Source organism: Osmerus mordax, chromosome 27, assembly GCF_038355195.1.
Source record: "Osmerus mordax isolate fOsmMor3 chromosome 27, fOsmMor3.pri, whole genome shotgun sequence".
Lineage (NCBI taxonomy): Eukaryota > Metazoa > Chordata > Actinopteri > Osmeriformes > Osmeridae > Osmerus > Osmerus mordax.
This window is the reverse complement of record NC_090076.1, coordinates 4,975,125-4,996,778: the sequence shown is the minus strand read 5'-3', so window position 1 is coordinate 4,996,778 and position 21,654 is coordinate 4,975,125. Positions and strand designations below refer to the sequence as shown.

At 51.6% G+C, this 21,654-nt stretch overlaps 1 protein-coding gene across 1 annotated transcript; it reads left to right on the top strand.

The window, feature by feature from the left end:
- The first annotated feature begins 40 nt into the window (after positions 1–40).
- Positions 41–13,366, top strand: LOC136936573 (adenylate cyclase type 1-like). The gene is given in 19 exon segments (XM_067230187.1): positions 41–82; positions 1,736–1,863; positions 2,654–2,812; positions 3,480–3,621; positions 3,822–3,977; positions 6,036–6,116; positions 6,118–6,231; positions 7,297–7,394; positions 7,551–7,635; positions 8,108–8,197; positions 8,328–8,579; positions 8,581–8,621; positions 8,851–8,977; positions 9,240–9,356; positions 10,642–10,788; positions 11,118–11,216; positions 11,674–11,788; positions 12,692–12,816; positions 13,037–13,366. Coding segments are annotated over 19 exon segments (2,448 nt in total).
- The last annotated feature ends 8,288 nt before the right edge of the window (positions 13,367–21,654 follow it).

The following is a 21,654-nucleotide window of genomic DNA, read 5'->3' as shown; positions in this document are numbered from 1 at the left end:
GAGGGGAGAGAGGGGAGAGAGGGAGAGAGGGGAGAGTACCATGTACTATGGTAATGTCAAGGAGCAGACATCTGGTAGGCTGGTAGGGCAGCTCTCTTAATGGAGCTTCAGTCTAAAGAACAGGTGAAGAGAGATTAATAAAGCTCCACATGTCATCGCCCTGCGCGTATTTCCGCCGCACTTTCACAGACATGCCCTTTAGATAGAACGACCCCCGGTCAACCCAACGCCTGCACTGCAGATTGCGTGCGTGTGTTTGTGTTGTTTGTGTCTGTCTGTCTGTCAGTCTGTGTGTGTGACGTCGAGACGAGTCGGACAGATTTAACACCGGGTGACAGCCCCGGTTAGAGTGAATTTCCTCTTGCCTGTCAGCCTAACATGACAGGGTATAAATCTCAATTAGGCTACAGCTGCAACTACACGCACACACAGCCAGTACACCGACACGTACGCACGTACACACTACGCAAACGCACGCACACGCACATTCATGAGCGTCGTTCATGCAAATCGCATTCCTCTATTTTCCTGTGTGTGTAATCTCCCGTCTGTCCTCCCTCTCCCTCCTCTCTCTCCTTTTCTTTCTCTCTCTCTCTCCTGTCTTTCGACTCTCCCTCTCTTCTCTCTCTCTTTTTCTCTCCTTTTTTCTCTCCTCTCTCTCTCTCTCTCTCTCTCTCTCTCTCTCTCTCTCTCTCTCTCTCTCTCTCTCTCTCTCTCTCTCCCTCTCTGTCCCCCCCCTCTCTCTCTCTCTCTCTCTCCCTCTCTCTCTCTCTCTGTATCCCTGTCTCTCTCTCTCTCTCTCTTTCTCCGTCTCTCCCCTACTCCCTCTCCATCTCTCTCTCTCTTTCTCCCTCCCTCCCTCTCTCCCTCTCTCTCTCTCTCTCTCTCTCTCTCTCTCTCTCTCTCCCTCTCCCTCTCTCTCTCGCACACACACAACATATCAATGCTACGGTGTTCCTGTCGTGCTCTGGGATAATTGATCCACATTCGGATTCCTCACATCCTCCCAAATTCTTTCTGCTCCCACAAGCGGAAAACTTTCGCTTTCCGTCTCTCCTCTACGCCTCTCGCCCTCCAGTTGCCATGCATTAGTCCTCTATTTGTATGTGTGTGTTTGTGAAGTTGCCTTCAGGCTAAGCTTTGTACCTCTACCATTATGTCTCTCTGATGAATGTGTGTGTGATACAGTGCCCAACAGAAATCCTGTGTGAATTGATGCCTGTCGGTCTATGCAAACGTGCGAGCGTGTGTTTGCGTGTTGTCGCTGGTGGGTTTTGCTCCACGACAAACACCTTGTCTCTTTGGGAGTGTGTGGGAGGGATTGTACTTCAAAAGCTGTCTGAGTAATTAGGGTTGGCCCCATTCACGGCGTCGCACTTCCACGCAAACGCACATTGGCTATACACAGAGACACGCAAACGCAACATGCCAGCACGCTTTCATTTCTGTCAAACCAGCTCCCAACACAAGATCGAACGTCGTCTTTTACGGGGGGTGTCCTTGTCGCGCTCAAAATAACACAGGCAATTCTCAGCGTCAGGCCTGTAAGGATTCAGGCGGGTGGTGGGTGGAGTGCACGTTTTTAGTCTTTACAGGGAAAAATCTCGAAATTGGATTTCAGGCTCTGGCAGAGTCGAAGCAGTTTCTTTAACTCATTAATATGGCTGGTGTCTCTCTCGGTTTCTCTCCCCCCTTTTCCCCTCTCTCTCTCTCTCTCTCTCTCTTCATCTCTCAGGAAAACCACTGTAGACGTATTAAGATCCTGGGAGACTGTTACTACTGTGTGTCGGGCCTAACACAGCCCAAGGCTGACCACGCGCACTGCTGTGTGGAAATGGGCCTGGACATGATTGAAACCATCGCGTGAGTGACCACCGTGACACACAAACCCACACGCACACCACCTAACCCCCGAGCGTTCAGACACCCGTTCAGACACACACACGCAGAACCCAGAAGCCCGTCCGTAGGGTCCTATGCGGGGCAGAGAGGCGAGAGCGTTAGCGAAGCGCGACGCTAGCTCGTTAGCGCTTAGCACGCCCGCGGCTCGCTCGCGTCGTTCGGGCCGTCTTTTCCGTTTGAAACGGACGGACACGTCGCTGCCGGAGTTTCTTATCGTCCGGGGGCAGGTGCTGCCACGCACACTCATCCCCCTCCCCCCCCCCCCCCCCCGCGCGTGACATCCCTCGCGCTGTCTGACGGACCTCCTTCTTGCTCTCTACTCTTCCTCTCTATCTCCCTCCCCCCGCCCCGCCCGCCCTCGCTCTCTCTCCCTCTCGTCTTCTCTTCTGCGGCTCCCTCTGTTCGCTGGAAGCTTTGTATTCCGATTTACTGGAGAGGAGAGGTTTTGGAGAAAGTCCCGCCTTATCTCCTCACAGCCGTACCGCAGCAAGGAGAGGGCGACACACACATTCCTAAAAACAGATACACACTCACACGGGCGCACACAGAGAGAGACGTGTGTTCGGGAAAAACACACGACTCACACATCAGTTCTCATTCCATCAATACCACGCATCGATAACCCTAGCCGAAACGATTTCTCCAACGAGGCTCCCCCCCCCCCCGGGAGTTGTTGGTTTGTGTGTGTGTTCTCCGTTGTACGACGGCGTGTCGCGTGTCTGTGTGCCCCCCTCCCCCCCCCCCCACGCAGGTCCGTGGTGGAGGCTACTGAGGTGGATCTGAACATGCGTGTGGGTTTGCACACGGGACGCGTGCTCTGCGGCGTCCTGGGCCTCAGGAAGTGGCAGTATGATGTCTGGTCCAATGACGTGACCCTCGCCAACGTCATGGAGGCAGGGGGACTACCTGGGTGAGACTTCCTGACCCCCCCCCCCTTCCCCCCCCTCGAAGGCAACCCGTGCCATTGGCTACCTGACATTCCAAGTCTCCTGTATGTTCTGGGATTCTCCCGTGTTTCAATAGCGGCTCCCAGACGCCTGCAAATCGTACGCTACAATATCCCAGAAATGTATATTTCTTTCAAGCGAGCCACAGTTCAGCGGTTATTTCGAATGATAGACGGGGTTATGGAGAAACCGAGAGAACTAGTGACACGGTGCGTCCTGATAGGTTAGTGAAACAAAGACCGACCACTCGGTTTTGTCGTTAGGCGGGCTATACAGTCCTTGGGGGGGGGGGGGGAGGTAACCTCCCTGAAACAAGCTTTTGCAGGTTGGGATGTCTAGGCTACCCACCCAGGAAGGGCGATGGGTGTACCTCAAACGCATTGTTGAAGGGGAAGAGCGTTGTGTTAAGCTGGGAGAATGTCTTCCAGTCAGAGGGAGTTAGTGAGAGAGAGAGAGAGAGATAAGCAGCTGGATGCAGAGAGAGAGACGGAACGAGAGAAGAGAGGGGAGGATGGAAGGCTGGATCTTGTTCCATTGCACGCATGTCACACTCTCCTCTCTCCTTTTGGCTTCATCTCTCTTTCTCTCTCCCCCTCCCCTCCACCCCCCCCCCCTCCCCTCTCCCCACAGGAAGGTGCACATCACCCGGACCACGCTGGAGTGCCTGAATGGCGACTACGAGGTGGAGCCCGGCTTCGGCCACGAAAGACACGCCTTCCTCCAGAAGCACAGCATCGAGACCTTCTTCATAGTCCCCTCCCACCGCCGCAAGGTGCGCGGCCGTGACACGCCCCCGGGTGACACGCCCCCGGGTGACACGCCCCGGGTGACACGCCCCCGGGTGACACGCCCCCGGGTGACACGCCCCCGGGTGACACGCCCCCGGGTGACACGCCCCCGGGTGACACGCCCCCGGCCCATTCTAGCCCGTGACTGTGTTTGGACGCCTCTCTCTGTCTTCTGTGTTGTCAGATCTTCCCCGGCCTCATCCTGTCCGACATCAAGCCGGCCAAGAGGATGAAGTTCAAGACGGTTTGCTACCTCCTGGTCCAGCTGATGCACTGCAGGAAGATGTTCAAGGCGGAGATCCCCTTCTCCAACGCCATGACCTGCGACGACGACGACAAGGTGTGTGTCTGTCTGTCTGTGTGTGTGTGTGTGTGTGTGTCTGTGTGTGTGTGTGTGTGTCTGTGTGTGTGTGTGTGCTCCCGTGTGAGGGTGAGTGAGAAGGAAAAGACAGATTGGGAGGTTTGGTTATGATTGGGTTCAATAAAGGATAATTAGCTTCGGCTGTGTGTGTGTGTGTGTGTGTGTGTGTATGTGTGTGTGTGTGTGAATGTATTTCTGTGGAAGGGTTGACATGTAAACCGGTGTCTTTCCTGTGCATGTGTTTTGTCGTGGCTGTGTGTCATTATATTTTATTGGCTAAGAGCTGAAACCATTTAATGGATTTTTATGGAGTGAAATCCTGCTTGGCCTGCAAATCTCACACTCAGGGCCTCATGTACGTACATTCGCAAACGTAGCGTTATTAGCGCCATGGCCAACCTGCAGATTGCGCATCTGTGATACTTCAGTTCACGTCGTATTTACAAAACCTGCAGGTCATCAGGTAATCAGCGCCTTTCTCCGTCCACTATACCGTACATTGCGAGCATTTAAACGCGCAATTGAATGGGCCTCCTTCTTTCTCTCTATCATGGATCAGCCACCAAAGTCAAAACAGCAATGACTGTTTTAAGTGATCCTGATGCCAATATTTGTAATGTAGCGAAGAGTTTAACAACTGCTGGAATGGAATGTGAACGCTGAGTCGGAGATTCGATGTAATCTTTGATTTCTTCCAGTAACTGTAATATTGCATGGCTGCTTAATCTGTAACGCGTAATGATTTCGTGTTCACTCAACTCAAAAAGTGTGATCCTTGTGGCAAACATTATTTTGCCTATGTCTTCGTCTTGCTCGGGTTACGGCTTCCATTTCACTAGGAGGCATATGCGCATCCTGGTTTACGCCTGCTTTTAACAGGCGGAGAATTTTCACCGCAAAATAGAGTTGCGCTTTCACAAGCGGGTTTTGTACATACCGCGGAATACATAATTAGGCGCACTTTACGCATCCCCTCCCATCTCTTTATGGGAAACTCCCACTTTCGCATTGACCCTCCCGTGAATGCATATGCATGACACGGAAAAGCGCAATTTGCCATTTTCAGTTCCCGCGACAGGCAGTCTGCGCTTTTACCTCAGTGCGGCATGCTTGTACATACCTCGCCATGCTTTTATGCGCAAATTGCCAAACAAATACGCCTGAAGTGGGCGCAAAAGCGTTAGTACATGAGGCCCTCAGTCCCACACACACACACACGCACACAATAATCTGGATCCCTCAACCGAGTATTCCTGTACAGATATAGAAAGTGCTTCAACTGCAGCTTTTGGATCGACTTTTCTCATATAATTGCCACAGATATCATTTGCCAACTCGGCCCGTGATGTTTTTGCTCAGTCATTACATGTGCATGTTTCTGAGCGTACGTGGCCTGCATGTCAAAGCCAGATTCGAACCACAGTGACTCAATGCTCTGTCAATGGTCGGAATTTAGCATCTAGCAGCATGTCATCAAGGCCTCACAAGTAGATGCTGGGTTGAATATAATGACATCATAGCTTTATGATGATTATACTCTGCCAGACACGGCATACAGTCATTATGACATCATTGCTGTGATGAGGCAGCATTGTGCTCGTGACATAACGCAATGGCATTGCGAAGAACAGCCCGGCAGTGTAGTGTTACGTCATTCCAAAACAATGGCTAACCTGCAAGGCCTAGCACTATGACATCATCCCAAATGATGCACAACACCAGCTAATGTGCACATTAGCTGGCGTTATGACGTCATATCCTTGTAATGAAGCGACGCTACGCCACCTGTTGTGTCGCTGGTCTTATTGTGTGTGATGCGGAGCCTTGGATTGTAAAATCCTTGTTTGGATTGTATCCATAATGAAGCCATTGCGTCGTAATAGATGGCTTGGTATCCCAGTCTTTTATTGTGACAGTTATTTTCAGCAGCGCTGCTTTGATATTGATTTTGTGTTCTGGCCTACGCATACGAGGTCATGCGGTGTAGAGTACAAGGAAGACATCCAATGTCCCCTAACCCCTTGTTCCCGGCGACAGAGGCGAGCTCTGCGGACCGCCTCGGAGAAGGTGCGGAACCGGACGTCGTTCTCGACGGGCGCCGTGCAGCACACCCCCGGCGACCAGGGTGAACCGCTTCCTGGGGCGCCTGATCGAGGCGCGCCAGACCGAGCTGGACCTTCCCGACCTGAACTACATCACGCTGACCTACAGGAACCGCGACAGGGAGAATAGGGTGAGGGGGGGTGGGGGTTTCCTCCACGGTGGCAGGGACGCGCCGAATCCATGGCTCTCCTCGTGAGAGCGCTCTCTCTCTCTTTGAAATGAAACGAGGACGGCACGCTGCTTCGCGACTCCCCCGCGTTTCTCTCCCTCCTCCCTCCTCCCTTCTCCACTGGCGTTTGCTCTCTGCCTCCTTCTTTGTTTCGCTCTCTCTCTCCCTTTCTGACAATCTTTCCCTTTCTCTTTGTGTCGTTCTCTCTCCCCCCCCTTCTCTTTCTGTTTTTGCTCTGTTTTTCTTTTTCTTTCCCCCTCTCCATCTCTTTCTCTCTCTCTCTCTCTCTCTCTCTCTCTCTCTCTCTCTCTCTCTCTCTCACTCTCTCTCTCTGTCTCTCTCTTTTTATTTCTCTTTCCCTCCCTCCCTCCCTCCCTCCCTCCCTCCCTCCCTCCTCCCTCCCTCCCACCCCCTCCCTCTCTCTCTCTCTCTCTCTCTCTCTCTCTCTCTCTCTCTCTCACTCTCTCTCTCTGTCTCTGTCTTTTTATTTCTCTTTCCCTCCCTCCCTCCCACCCCCTCCCTCCCTCTCTCTCTCTCTCTCTCTCTCTCTCTCTCTCTCTCTCTGTCTCTCTCTTTTTATTTCTCTCTCCCTCCCTCCCTCCCACCCTCTCCCTCCCTCTCTCTCTTTTCTTTTCCTCTCCCTCTCTCTCTCTCTCTCTCTCTCTCTCTCTCTCCCACGCTTGTCGTCTGTGTTGTGGGTACAGGGAATCCACCCACCCTCTCAGAAGGGGGTGCTGCTAATGATTTGGGAGCGTCTGAGCCACAGGAGACACACCAGATCTTTCTTCTCTGTGTGTGCGTGGGAGGAGACACAAAGACACAGAGTAGGGAAAGATGGGTGTGTGTGTGTATGTGTGTGTGTGTGTGTGTGTATGTGTAGGGTGTAGGTGGGAGAGAGAGGCAGGAACATGCAGATTATCGTACAGTAGATTTGTGTTCGAAGGTGCCTATTTGTGTTATTGCGTTGAAAGGTTCTTCACGACTGATCTTTCTTTTTGTCTCCCTGTCTTTCTGTCTTTCTTTCAGTATCACCAGGTGGATGATGATCATTTCATCAGTGCGGTGGTTCTGTCTCTGGTCCTCACAGCTTTGTTTGGCCTTATCTATCTTCTGATGATACCACAGTACGTACACACACACACACACACACACACACATAAAACAACCTTTTCATCAGCATATTGTAGCACTAAGTTGCCGTCACGGAACGTAGGGCATAAGGATGGACCGCCACTCTGGTCCAGCACTCCTTGAAAGAGATGATTTCCTACCTTCTGCAGGGGCCTGCTGGTTCTGATATTGCTGGTGCTGTGTGTGTGCTTCCATGTGGCCTGTGTGATGTATCTGCACCTCACCAGTGTCCAGGTAGGTAAAGGCCCCCAACTGGTGGGTCTGGGCCCCAGCCCAAAGCCGGCTGTCATAGACTTTCACGGTTTGGGGTCGTATCCCTCTATCTCCTCGCAAAGTACATCAATCCCACCTTGGGTCGTTGTCCGTTCCCAAGTCTCGATCAGTCATGCGTCATGTGGATCTTTCTCTCCTTCTCTCTCCCTCCCTCCCTCTCTTTCCCTCTCTCTCTCTCTCTCTCTCTCTCTCTCTCTCTCTCTCTCTCTCTCTCTCTCTCTCTCTCTCTCTCTCTCTCTCTTTTCTCTCTCTCTCTCTCTCTTTATCTCTCCCTGCCCCCTCTCCCTCTCCTCTCCCTCTCTCCTCCCCCTCCCTCTCTCCCCCTCCCCCCCCCCCCTCTCTCTCTCCCCCCCCCCCCCCCTCTCTCTCTCTCTCCCCTCCCCCCCCCCCCCCCCCCTCTCTCTCTCTCTCTCTCTCTCTCCTCTTGCTCCAGTGCTACCCAGGGTGTCTCACCATCCGGATCAGGACGGTGCTGTGTGTGTTTCTGGTCCTCCTGACCTACTCGGTCACTCAAGTCTGCGTGGTGAGTTCGGCCTTTGGAAACTGGGAGCGCCACGCACCGCGTGAGTGCTTCTAACCTTCCCCCCCCCCCCTTCTAACTCCCCCCCCCACACCCTCTCTACCCTACCACACCCCCCCCCCCCCTCCTCCAGGTGGTGTGTGTACCCTGGTCGAGGGGAGCACCGCCCCCCAATGGCTCGGCGGACGCCGTCACCGCGGAGACGGCGGGGAACGGGACGGGGGCGGGGCCGGGGGAGGGGCCGGGGGCGGGGCCGGAAGGCGCGTGCACCAACGGAGTGTACGCCCTCCTCTCCTGCGTGGCCGGCACGCTCACCATGGTGCCCTACCTCCGCGTGTCCTCGCTGCCCAAGATCCTCCTGCTCTTCCTGGTCTCCACCCTCTACAACGGCCGTCATGGAGACTAGCGGCTACCGGCTGGCTGTGGGGTAAGGAAGGGGCGTGGCTGGTAAATGTCTTTCGACCGGAAGTGTGCGGGTTTAAAAGCTCTTTGTACGTGGGATTGCTTCTTGTGTCATTGAAAACCTGTGTGTGTGTGTGTGTGTGAGTGTGTGTGGGCGTGTGCTGGTGTGTTTGTACATTCTGGTGTGTGTGTGCATGTGTGTGTGTGAGGGTGTTCTGGTGTCTCGGTGTGTGTGTGTGGGTGTGGTACTTTAGGGGAGGTTTTCTCCACTCTCGGGGTTATGACCCAGTGCTGGCTCTCCTGTTGTTCTCTGGTGCTCTGGCTCTGCACTCCAGACAACTGGACCTCAAACTGCGCCTAGACTACCTCTGGGTTACGCAGGTGTGTATGTATATATATATGTGTGTGTGTTTGTAAGTGTTTGTAAGTGGGAGGGAAATGTTTGTGTGTTTATGAGCCATTACTCCCCTCCAGTGGTCAAGACATGCTATTGCAGGTGAAAATCGGAAGCCCAATGCCTTAATTGTGAATAACCCCTCCATTCAGTCAGACAGTTTCTAACATTTCTCAAGATACTGCTCTGTTACAAGCTCCGAACTCCAAGCTGGTGGCGACATGTCGGATTTGTCTTGTGTTTCCGCAGGCTGAGGAGGAGAGAGATGACATGGAGAAAGTCAAACTGGACAACAAGAGGATTCTGTTCAACCTCCTGCCTGCCCATGTTGCCCAGCACTTCCTCATGTCCAACCCGAGGAACATGGTAGGCCGGTTGTCGCTTTAAACGTCGCCCACCAGCCGGAAAGGTTGTGGCAGTGGGGTTGCCGTTGGGTCAGGGGTCGGGTCGCGGTCCTGTGTTCAGAGTGTGGTTCCGTCCGAAGGTGTGACGAAGGAGTTTCTCTCTGATGTTGTTTCCAGTCATCGACTAACATCCTCCACAACCCCTCCCCTCCACCTCCTTCCCAGTGCCCGGTGATGAAATCAAACATCCTGGAAGTCCTGACCAGGAAATGTAACCCCCCCCCCCGCTCACTTGGCCCAGATTGTTTTGTAAACATACAGGAAGTGCTGTTCCAGGGCACTGTGTACACTCTGGGTTTCGATGTACAAACGGGCTCCTTGGCTTCGCCTCATCGCACAGTGGCGTAGGGGAAGAGCGTCCATTCTTTGTCATGTACGTTGTAGCCAATGGACACAGTTGTTTGCTGAAAACCAAACACACAACAGTGTGGAGGCCTGATGTTCTCCATTGGCCACCATTGGATTGGTCACCACCAACTCGCAGTTTTTTGGTACATTTGGCTTCAGCGAGGTCTAGCAAAGCGCCAATTCTGAAACAAAACTTCCTTCAAAACCACGATACTTTGACGTCAGGGATGATAGTGGTACGACGTCATTAACAACATCGTACCTGATATATATATATATATATATATATATATATATATATATATATATATATATGGTATGCATGGATACGGTCTTGTCTCTGGAGTCTATCTCCTGTTGCGCTTCTGACCTGCACATTTCACAGCATACAGTCTCAGGTGGTCTCCCTCGGGTGCTGTCCATGAGAAGATTGAAGAGCACTTTTCTTGGAACTTCTGCTTCAAGCAAATGGTGTATGTGTTTGGTTGTGTAAGTGAGTGATTGTGTGTGTGTGTGTGTGACAGTTATGTGGGTCATGGTTCTCCAGGGGAAAGGCACAAGCTGGGAATGCAAGGGTGATTGAAATGCTTAGTGATCTTTCCAGATCCACAGCTTCTTCATGTCGTACACAGAAAAGATGTGATCCCCCTCTTTGTCTGGTACTATTGGAACTCGACAATGCGTTGGGCTCTCTTTCAGTAGTGAGAGCTGACTGGCCTTGTCTCCTATCCCAGAACCTGTCCTAGTTATAAGCACTAGTATTAGCTCCTTTCCTATAGGACCTGTATTAATACTACACTCGTATTGTTTCCTAGGACCTGTACTAGTTATAACACACTAGTATTGTCTCCTAGGACCTGTACTAGTTATAACACACTAGTATTGTCTCCCTATCCCAGGACCTGTACTACCAGTCTTATGCTCAGGTAGGGGTGCTGTTTGCCTCCATCGCCAACTTCAACGACTTCTACATCGAGCTGGACGGCAACAACATGGGCGTGGAGTGCCTGAGGCTTCTCAACGAGATCATCGCCGACTTTGACGAGGTGAGCGTTCCCCCCTCCCCCGCCGCTTCGGTCAGGCCCCTGCTATCCAAGAGTCCCCATCTACCCCGGGAACTGTGTCAGAACCTGGGCCATCGAGCCAACTCACTTTCCACCTCGGTAAAGTACGGTGCGTCAAGCGGATGGGTCCAGTTGCACCGGAACCTTCCGCACTCAGAAGGAATACAATGGCAATCCAGGGATTCGACTCAATGCATGGTCCTCGATGGCGACCCTCTCTCTGTCTCTCTCTCTTTTCCGTCCATCTCTATGCCGTTCTGTCGCTCCCTCTCTTCCTGTTCTGACGCTCTGCTTTCCTCCGGCTTCTCCAGCTGATGGACAAGGAATGCTACAAGGACATCGAGAAGATTAAAACCATTGGCAGCACCTACATGGCCGCCGTGGGCCTGGTTCCTACCGCGGGGTCCAAGGTACGTCAACGAAGGCCACGCGGGCGTCAAGCGCGTGTGTGTGTCTACACACACTCTGAATTTATTTGGGATCAAGTATGGCCTCCACGCACTGTCCACGTTTCCCACCAGATAGGGTTTCTATGTATTGATTTGTGTTTGCTGTCACATTTTGCTCTTCAAATCCTCTATGAGTGTAAGCGAGGGGGATTAGCTTTGCATGTGGCGTCAGCATATCCAACACTAATAAAGTTGCTTTAAATCCTGCATAGCTGACAGACAAAATAGCCTTCTTATGCAAACTTTATGCAAACCAACTGTAAGAGCGCTGACTCGACTTTGCGAAGACCGAGACTAGTATAGAACGTACTATGTGGTGTAGTATCCATACTTGAAACATTTGCAGAGGTGGTAAAAAAATGGAATTCCACGACAGCTCTTCTTTCTTTCTCGTGTTTTCTTTTTTCCGAACCGCAAGGCGAAGAAGTCCATCTCCTCGCATTTGTGCACCGTGGCCGACTTCGCCATCGAGATGTTCGACGTCCTGGACGCGATCAACTACCAGTCGTACAACGACTTTGTCCTCAGAGTGGGTGAGTACAAGCGCAGGTCCGCGTACGCACTCGCCCGCCGGAACACGCGCACACGCTCGGACGTTGCCAACCTGTCACCGAACAACGCGCACCTTTTGGGTTCGGCCGGCGGACAGGAAACGCATTGCCGAAAGCGCGTTCCGACAGGAAACGCGTCACGCGGAGCCCTGTGGCTCGGGGCTCTATTGTTCAGAGTATCCTGTAGGGAGCTCACGAGGGGGAACCTGTTTGGCCACCCCAGACTCTTCATGTATACATTGCCATCCTGTCTGCTGGGTCCGCTGACTGGAACTTGCGTGCGTTTGTGTGTGTGTGTGCAGGAGATTACAAAGCTGCGTAGGCCTGCTTTTGTCAAACCAGTACATGCACGTCCTGTGAGGCCAAATTCGGAAAAGGACACGGTGGAGGTGATATTTGGCATACAGTTGCGCAAAGTACCAAAGTCCCCTAAAGCAACACCGACATGACGTTTTTCTCCTCGTTTCTCTGTGGACGTAGAGATATTCGGGGTACATCTCATTTCAATATAACACCCGCTCTTGCAGCTATGACGCGTGGTGTTCCATGAAGCGGTGTATTTGTAGCCATTGATACCAGTTGACAGGGCACACAAAACATGGTGCAGTGCAATGCTAATTCCAGCTCATCCAGCACTGGACTGTACTGTATTGGACACGGGTCAAATACAACAATCAATGACAAGACTGTATTTGAATAGAACCGAGGGCTATTTGACTTGCCTCACTGTCAACATTTGGGGGTCTTACCGTACATGGAACGAATCCATTGGTTCTCTCAAGTACTTGATAGTATTTCCAAAAAGTAATTGACCTGGGTCCACAATCTTTATGCTTGACTACATTCTGGTTATCGGGTGGCTCTAAGACATGTCCTGTTGTGTAGGTATCAATGTTGGACCAGTGGTAGCAGGAGTCATTGGAGCCAGAAGGCCTCAATACGACATCTGGGGCAACACTGTGAATGTGGCCAGCCGAATGGACACCACTGGAGTACAGGGCAAAATACAGGTAGTGCACACCTGACACACGCACGGCACATGCACACTCAAACAGACACCGACTGTAAATAGTGTGGCGCTCAGTCAGTATGTTACGACTTCCCTTGGGGCCTGATGTTCGAGTGGAAAGAATGTGGAGGCCCTTTCTTGGAACTTGTGCTTAAAGGAAAGTGTGTGTGTGTGTGTGTGTCGAAAGCAGGTGTAAATACTTACTGGTCATCTCTCATCAGGTCACCGAGGATGTGCACCGCATTGTCAGCGCCCACTACGACTTTGTGTGCCGGGGCAAGGTCAGCGTCAAGGGCAAAGGGCAGATGCTCACTTACTTCCTGGAGGGGCGGAGCCACGGCAAGGTGCCTCCTCTAGGCCAGCCTCGGAACCTGGAGCGCCGGTCGAGCCCGTTGGCCCGGGCCAGCGTGTGCACCCGACTGAGCCCGGCTTCGGCCGTGACCGCCTACGGCGCTGCCCGCACGCCCGGCCCCGTGGCGTCCTTGGCGCCCGCCGGCAGTGCCATGCTCTACCTGCCCTCGGCCTCCGTCCCCTCCGCCATGGAGGCGTGAGCCGGGGGGGGGGGGGGGGAGCCAACTTGTAGGCGGACGGGCGGAACGCGGCCGAAACGAGCGGGGGGAGGGAAGGGAAATGGGAGAGGGAGAGAGAGAGGCGACGGGCGTCGCATTCGTACTGGACTATGAGCCTATGGACTATGAGTAATTGTCTGGTTGGGTGGGAGTCGTCCCATCCCCCCTCAGATATGGGGAAATCAAAAGAGAGAGAGGTGGACAAGGGGGACGACGTCTATCGGATGGGTCCTGCCGTGGGTCAAGGCGGTGGTGGGGGGGGGCGTCCTCGCCTCACGGGTCGACGTCTTCACGCGGTCACCGACGTCTTCACGTCACACACACACACACAATGCCCCCCCTCCCGCGTCGATCGGAGGCGAGGGAGAGGTTTCCCCCCTCCCCCCCTCCGAACAACCAAATCAGTACTGTAGCCTTAACAGCCACTCTTTCAACTACAGTATTATCGATGCCTTTTTCAAATCTCTCGCATGCGTTTCTTTTTCTCCGTTTCCGTCCAGTTTACCGCTGTAGTGAATCAGTCCTTCCGCTGTGTTGTGCTCCTAGCTACTATATCCAGAGTTCCATTCAGCCAGGTACCGTGCGCATACTTTCAGGTGGAACCGTGCTCCCAGAACCTTGTGAGGACCGCGGGTCCAGAGAAGCCATACTTAACGGTAGCACGCGCGCACGTCTCCTCTCGCGGTGTCGAACGGATGAGTCCGATAGGCGAGGCCAACGCTGTTTCGCGGTCCGCCTCCGAGCGACGCTGGACTTTTCCAGATTCTTCCTCGATTCCCAGTCAAAGTGTAGCAATAAAGCAGCTTGTGTCCTCTGCCCCCCCCCCCCCGCCCCCCCCACGCCCCCCCCCCCCCCACACACACACACCCCTAGCCACCCTTGCCCCCCCCCCCCCTCCCACCCACCACCCGCATGCAGTCGGGGGCCGTTTACGCAGGTGTCGTGACAGCATGCCTAGCCTCTAGCTCGAGCCTGTGTCTGTGTGCAACCAAAGCATGTCTTATGGGAAGGTGTTTATATTCGGCGTGTTGTGGGAGTGCCCTTCATGGCATATCGTAAAAACCTGCGTTTCCTTTTTTTCTTTCTCCTGCTTGTTCAGTGACGGATATATATCCGGTGTGAGAAAGATGACGTTCTCTGTGTCGGTTTTGGGCCGGATTCGTCGAAACTTTATTGACTACCGCGGCCGAAGGGAATGTCGTTTTTTTGGGGGAGGGGGGGGGGGGGGGGGGATCACAAACATCTTTGCAAACCCAACTTAGCATGTCCCTTATGGCCTTCCGTAGCCTGAAGCCCACGCTAGGCTTCAATGCATATATGCATGAGGGGGACCAGACCTTCGCGCAGCCCCATCAGCAAACACATGTGAAGTTCGATCTCGTCCGCATGCACGCCGCTAAAGGATAGCAGTTGTGTTGAATGTAAAGGTGCCTGTAGACCGGGGTGTTCCATGTGAGCTACGTGCGGTGCCGTTACCCTCTGAGGACATTTCAGGGAGGGAGGAAGGCTTAGGGACGAGTCGTCTCTCCGGTCGACAAGGAAACGAGTAGCTGGTTTGAACGAAACATCAAAAAATGTGCCAACCTATTTTCATAAACATATCAAACTCCAGTGTTCATCGGAGCACAGCAGTGTCTGTGACCACAGGGTGTTCGTGACCATTCTTTTCCTGGTTAAATGCTTGTATTTTTACTATTTGACCTGTCACTTTTGTACCTTCGATTATGGGAAGTTGTTTGATTTTGGAAAATTGTTACTCTATAACCATAAACGTATCTACATAAGTTTAAGGTCATCCTGTGTATTTGCAAGTAGTCTTAAGAGCATGTTGCCGATGTAACATCTGCATATTTTATGGTTATACGAGATTAAAGAAAAGCTTTTTTATATCCTTACTTTGAACATTCACTGTTTGATGGAAAGGAGTTATATATTATATATTTCCTGTCAATTAAATATTTTCCTATGTGAAACGGGTATGCTATATGTAGGTTTATTCATATTTTAGAGAGAAAGTCTTTTACAGACAAGAGAAGCATCGGAATAATTGATTACTTCTGCTTTTGTTGGAATGTGTTTATCAAGACGTTTTCTTCTTTGTGAATGTACATTTTCTTATGAAAATATTTTCTACTAAGTGTTTGCACTGCTATGATATCGACGTACAGGTACAATATATTCAAATAAACAACCACTCAAGTCTTCGATCGCGTGTGTTCCATTCTTTGTGTTTGGCTTACATTTTGGTGTCTACATACTTGTTTTGCGTGTGCCAAAGTTTGTGCGTATGAACTCTGGGGACGTCACGGAACAGTCCGGAGGTTACGTAATTCTGGTCCCTATGAAACAGTGTGGTTGAAGAAAAAACAAACAACATGGGGTCAATGACAGCCAGTGGAACTGGGGGGCTGACCGTGAGGTAACAGCCTTGTATGGGGCAGGTGACAATAACATGTTAAAGGTCGACTCTGAGGCTGACCAAACAATAAAAGGTTTAATCATTCCCAGGATTGACACAGTGGATGGTTCTGGAGCTCGTTAGCATTGAGATGTCTACATGTGCAGGCCAAGGTCTGGAATCCCAGCAATGATCCAAAACATGTAGAGGTGGATCCATGTACCTGTGCTGTCCCCCAGCCTTCCAGACCCTGGAGAGACTGAGCCGGGGTGGGGGGGGAGAAGTGTGTGTGTGAGAGAGAGTGAGAGGGGGGGAGAGAGAGTGAAAGAGAGAGTGAAAGAGAGAGAGAGAGAGAGAGAGGGGGGGGGGGGAGAGAAAGAGAGAGAGGGGGGGAGAGAGAGAGAGAGGCAAAGCAAAACAAAAGAGGTATGGGGGCTTCCCTTGTCCCCTGTGTTTGTTTGTGAATGGAGAGAGAGCGGAGGGGATGTTTCAAGTCCTGTTACAGGAAAAGGCGACTTCCAAACCTTCATCGGGGATTTGGAGAAGAAGAGAACATGTGTGCCTGTGCAACTGTGTGTTGTGTGTGTGCGTGTGTGTGTGTCAGTGTGTGAATGTTGAACTCTGATCATGTGGGCCAATACTATTTTTCAACTCTCCGCTTGCAACTTCCAGATTTGTTTTTACATTGTGTGAGTGTGTGTGTGTGTGAGAGAGAGAGACAGGAAGGGTGAGAGAGAGGGTTCTTTTGGGGGGTAGTGGGGGATGCACAGCTGTGACTGACATGTGAGATGGTAGTCATGGCAATTTGGCTGTGACCTGACATGACAGCATCACGGCTATTTTTTAAAGAGTCAATAATAACCAGATGGGGGGGGTGGAGCTGGCGTGGGAGGGGGGGTGAGGGGTTGGGTAGGGGGGTTCAAACCAAGCAGGAATCTACTGACCCTAGTGAGGTGAGGCACTTCTCCCCCAGCCCAGCTCAGCCCACCCCACCCCCCACACCACCCCACCCCCACACCACCCCATACACAAACACGCACACACCCCTCCCCATCAAACACACAAAAACACATGTTTTATCATTAAAGACTGTTGATCCACTTTAATGTGTGCGCACATGCATGTCTGTGAACCACCTGTGGCGTGGATACAATCAAACGGCAATGCTTGGAAAGCCTAAGACCTAAACACTTGAAAGTGGGCCAGCACAAACACTTAGAACATGGAGAAAAACAGGCGGAAATGACCTCCCAGAGCCAAGCGCTATCCGAGTCTGTTTATTGCCACTTGAGCCGATAAGAGTGGGCCAGCTTTGCTGAGGGGCAGGTACTCAGGGCAGGGTGAGTCAGAGAAGCAAGACATTCACCGCAGGACCGGGAACGAACGGTGAGATAATGATCGTTTTATTATGCCACAATCCCTCCCCCCACCACCCCTCCCCTCCCCCCGCCCAACCCCCCTTTTCCTCCTCTTACTCAACGAGCCTGTGTGTCATAACATCCCCTTTACTGTAAAAGGCCTCAAGGAAGCTGTAAACAACAGTCGGGCAGGGCGGATTGCCCAAGAGCGCGTGTGGGGGCGTTGTGTACATGTTCGTGACCTTGCACGCTTCCATGTGGCCGCCGGGGTGCGCGTCGCAACTGCATCGCATGCCTCGACGGCAGACATGATCCAACTGAAATTCCACCCCGACCCTCCGTCTCCAAGAACCCCTTTCCCGACTGGGGAATGTCTGTCACGCTTGCCTTGTGTATGTTTGGGTGGCAACACGGGGGCCAATGAACTGTAAAAAGGGTTGCGTAAGAGAGGGCTATGAACCATACTAACCCCCGGCTCCCATGATTCCTCCGACGCTGTCAGGAGGAGCCCCTGTGAGGAGGAATCCTGTCCCCTCATTGGTGGAATCCGGACTCGGACGCACCGATGAATGGAATGTGACCGTCTTTTTGAAAAACACCATTCCAACGATCTGTTATTCGGGCTTTCGAGTGCTGGTCCAGATTAGAGTGACACGGGAGGTCGCAGGCAGAGGGTAAACAGGTATATGTAAGAGGGGTGGAACGTGGAGGGAGCAGGGAGGGAGCGAGAGCGAGAGGGAAAGCGAGGGAAAAGGGCACAAAACCATGTTGGGGGTTGCATTTAGTTTCGATTTGCAGTTGTCAGGGGGGAATTCGTAAGTAGAGTCAGGTGGCTGAGCGGTGAGGGAGTCGGGCTAGTAATCCGAAGGTTGCCAGTTCGATTCCCGGTCATGACAACTGACGTTGTGTCCTTGGGCAAGGCACTCCACCCTACTTGCCTCGGGGGAATGTCCCTGTACTTACTGTAAGTCGCTCTGGATAAGAGCGTCTGCTAAATGACTAAATGTAATGTAAATGTAAGTAACTTCATGTCTCAGGATAAGTGACGGCAAACCATCTTCCCCGTTCAAGGACTCTTGAATATGAGTTTTGGTACTGAGAGGAAATAACCCCCCAAAAATGAAGGATGAATTATGTGTTTTTATGTATTTTGACAAATCAACGCATTTCCTTCAATCAATTCACAGTCATTTCTCGAATCAATCGCCAACCTCTGCTCTGGCCCTGACTTCCTCTCACTTCTCATTAGAACTTAGGCAAGGAAGGAAAACATAGTCACAACACACACACACGCGCGCACACACTCGCGCACAGAGGAGGAAGCCAAACACAATAGACGCTGGCGCATGGGAGTCTGGATTTCCTGGGTTTCCCACACACAAGAACACAATCCCGCACAAACACAGACACATTTACTCTCTCTCTGTCACACACACACATGCACACACACACACGCACACATGTACACGCTCACGTGGACGGGAGTTCTACATTCTAGAACGCGGAGTTCTACATTCTAGAACGCAGAGTTCTACATTCTAGAACGCAGAGTTCAGCGAGCCTTCTCGTCCCCCTGTCCTCGCCGCGGCGAAGGCGAAGAGTCACTCGTGGTCTTCCTTCCTCCGTGAACACGGCAGCTGTTCCCGTCGTGTCGACCCCCGGATGCGCTGGTGTTTAATAGGACACGGATTAACTGATTAGGAACATCTTGGGAGGAGGAGAGAGACAAGATCAGCCGGAGCATGGATTAGAGTCTGAGGCCACTATCATCACATTCCTGCTGGGTGAGGGCGAGATCCCAGTCCCATCCGGCCCAGCCCTGCCAATGTCTGGACCAGCCCAACCCTGACCCTACTAGTCCCAGGCCAAGTCTTAGTCGAGTCCAGCCGAGTCCAGTCCTGTCCAGCCTACCCCAGCCTAACCCTAACCCCTAATCCCAACCTCAGCCCCAGCCCCGAGCCTGAGCCTCGATTAGAGCAGTCCACCAGTCGATGGTGCACATTTAAATATGAAAACTGCAGTGACCTTGCTCGGACCTTGCCGGGGTCCCTTGACGCCCGGTCACCGGGTCCCTGTGTCCTAATCCCAGAACCATAGCTCAATGACCTCAGTAACCCAGCCCTCATACGGGAACGAGCGCAAATATCTCGGCAAGTGACTCGAAATCCAGGATTGAGGGTTTTCATGTCTTCGCGTTGCCTTAATCACCTCTTCTTCAGGGGGCAAGATGTACCGTAAAAGGAGGATAGGGACAAGGGAAGGGAGGGTTTTCCCCCGTGAGAACGTTCGTACGTGCGCAGGTGTGTCTGCACGTGTGGGCATGAAATCGTTCGGAGGAAACCGCAAGTCACCTTTGATAATAGTCACGCTAGGAAAGTGTGAAATTCTGGTCCTCATCAGTGTTATTTCCCAAAGGGTTGTGGTTTTTAGGGTGAGAATTTGTGTAAGGGTTGGGTTTAGGAGTTGTGGATGGTTTTACCGTTATGAGCCAGGGTTAAGTTTAGGGTTCGGTTTTTGAGGTTAAGGTTAAGATAAGGTTAGGGTTAAAACCGAATTTCCCCCCTCAAGTGTATATTCATTTACAAGTACAATGAAAAACTCTGTATATTAAGATTGTTTTTTGCCTTCCCCTTCTCCACACCCATGTCCTACATAAGATTTCAATGTATAGAATAAAGAATATATCATCATACAAATAAAGAAACAGGAAAGAAAAGCAAGAACACAATATATGCAGGTGCCAACCCTTCCTTCTTAACATAGCGGTTAAAACAATGGTAAATCGAAAGAGCACGCAAAACGACGACAATTTCATGAATTGCATCACGGTGATCGACACCATAATTCGACGAATAGGATCATAATAGTCATCTTTAATCCTTAGGAATTTGGAACACAGGATGTTGATGGGAACTGAATTGTAGCACAATTGTTCCCACGAGACAGCAGTACAAAGGTGTACACCGTGTGTCTTTGTGAGTGATGCCCATTAAATATAACAAGGCGAGGTTTACGTGACAATAAACGTCTATTGGAGTGTCATGAATGTGTGTGTCTTTCTGATTTATTGAATCCAGTAAGAGGCTGTTCAATGACAACACTGTTATTTCTCAACCTCCAGTTGGTCATACACCTTTAGCAGATGCAGAATATTGTCTGCGTAAGTCTAATTCGAAAAAAGGGGCAGCTTGACTCGTGTACATGGTATTGCGGTCGCGGGTAGTTACTTCACTCAGCAGCGATTTGACGCTGAATCCCCTCTACATATAAAGGGATGAGGTGGGACTACGTTTCACGGGGCGAGTCATTTGTAAGGGCTGAGGAAAGATGTGTGCGTGTCTCAATCAGTGTGTGTGTGTAAGGGGGGGGGGGGGGGGGGGAGTCGGAGAGAACACTTAAAAATCTTGTTAAGTGTCCTCTTCCATGACAGGGGCACGAGGGGTGTCCGGTGAGTCCCATTAGGGTGGGATCTTGTGGGAGTGTTGGGAACACCTAACCCGGTCGGACTCCCACAAGGCTTAGCACGCCACCCTACATGCCTCCCCAGCATTCCGGAACACGGAGCACCTATGGGCCATTTCAGGTCACCGGCACACATGGGGGTGTCTCAGGACCGCCTCCCGTAGTAAACGAGTCACACGGGTGTGGAATGAGAGACAGCCGACCTCATGTGAGAATTGCATCATCTTTCCATTTTGGTGGCAGGTTTTGTGTGTATTCATATTCAGATTGTCCAATTGATACATCGGAGTCAGTTGGCTGAGCGGTGAGGGAGTCGGGTTAGTAATCCGAAGGTTGCCAGTTCGATTCCCGGTCATGCCAACTGACGTTGTGTCCTTGGGCAAGGCACTTCACCCTACTTGCCTCGGGGGAATGTCCCTGTACTTACTGTAAGTCGCTCTGGATAAGAGCGTCTGCTAAATGACTAAAATGTAAATGTAAATACATCTGATACCCCCAATCGGAACAAAAACACGTACCCCGTCGATCGCACGCTCTCCCCGGCTTCCACACGCACACACACCAGACAGACACACACATTCACATGAACACCAAGGCAACCACCAAATCTGACAGATAACATTTGGCTCTTGTGTTGCTGTCAATGCGCTTTTCAGTGTCAGTTGTGCACCAACATCAAATACAGTCTATATGTAGCTTGCCTCCTCATGTGTGTGTGGTTAGCCTAATTTACAGCTGTATGTTGAGAAACTGAATAAGCTAATCTTAGCCTATACATTAAATTATAGGCGGCACTTAATTTAATTGGAGAGGTTTCACATCAAGTCTCGTTAAGCCGAGCTTTATTTAGCCTGGAGTTGTGAGAAAAAGACAAACTAGGGGTTCGCTTGAGACTGTGTTTTCAATAGCAGCAGACAGATGATGCAACATTAGTAATAACTTGCATGTTGCATAAATGACTTGGTGGCCCACGAGAAAGAGAATGGTAGATGTCGGCGAATGTGGCATTCCCGTGTCCTGAATGTCCGTTCAATATTGACCTCACTCACTAC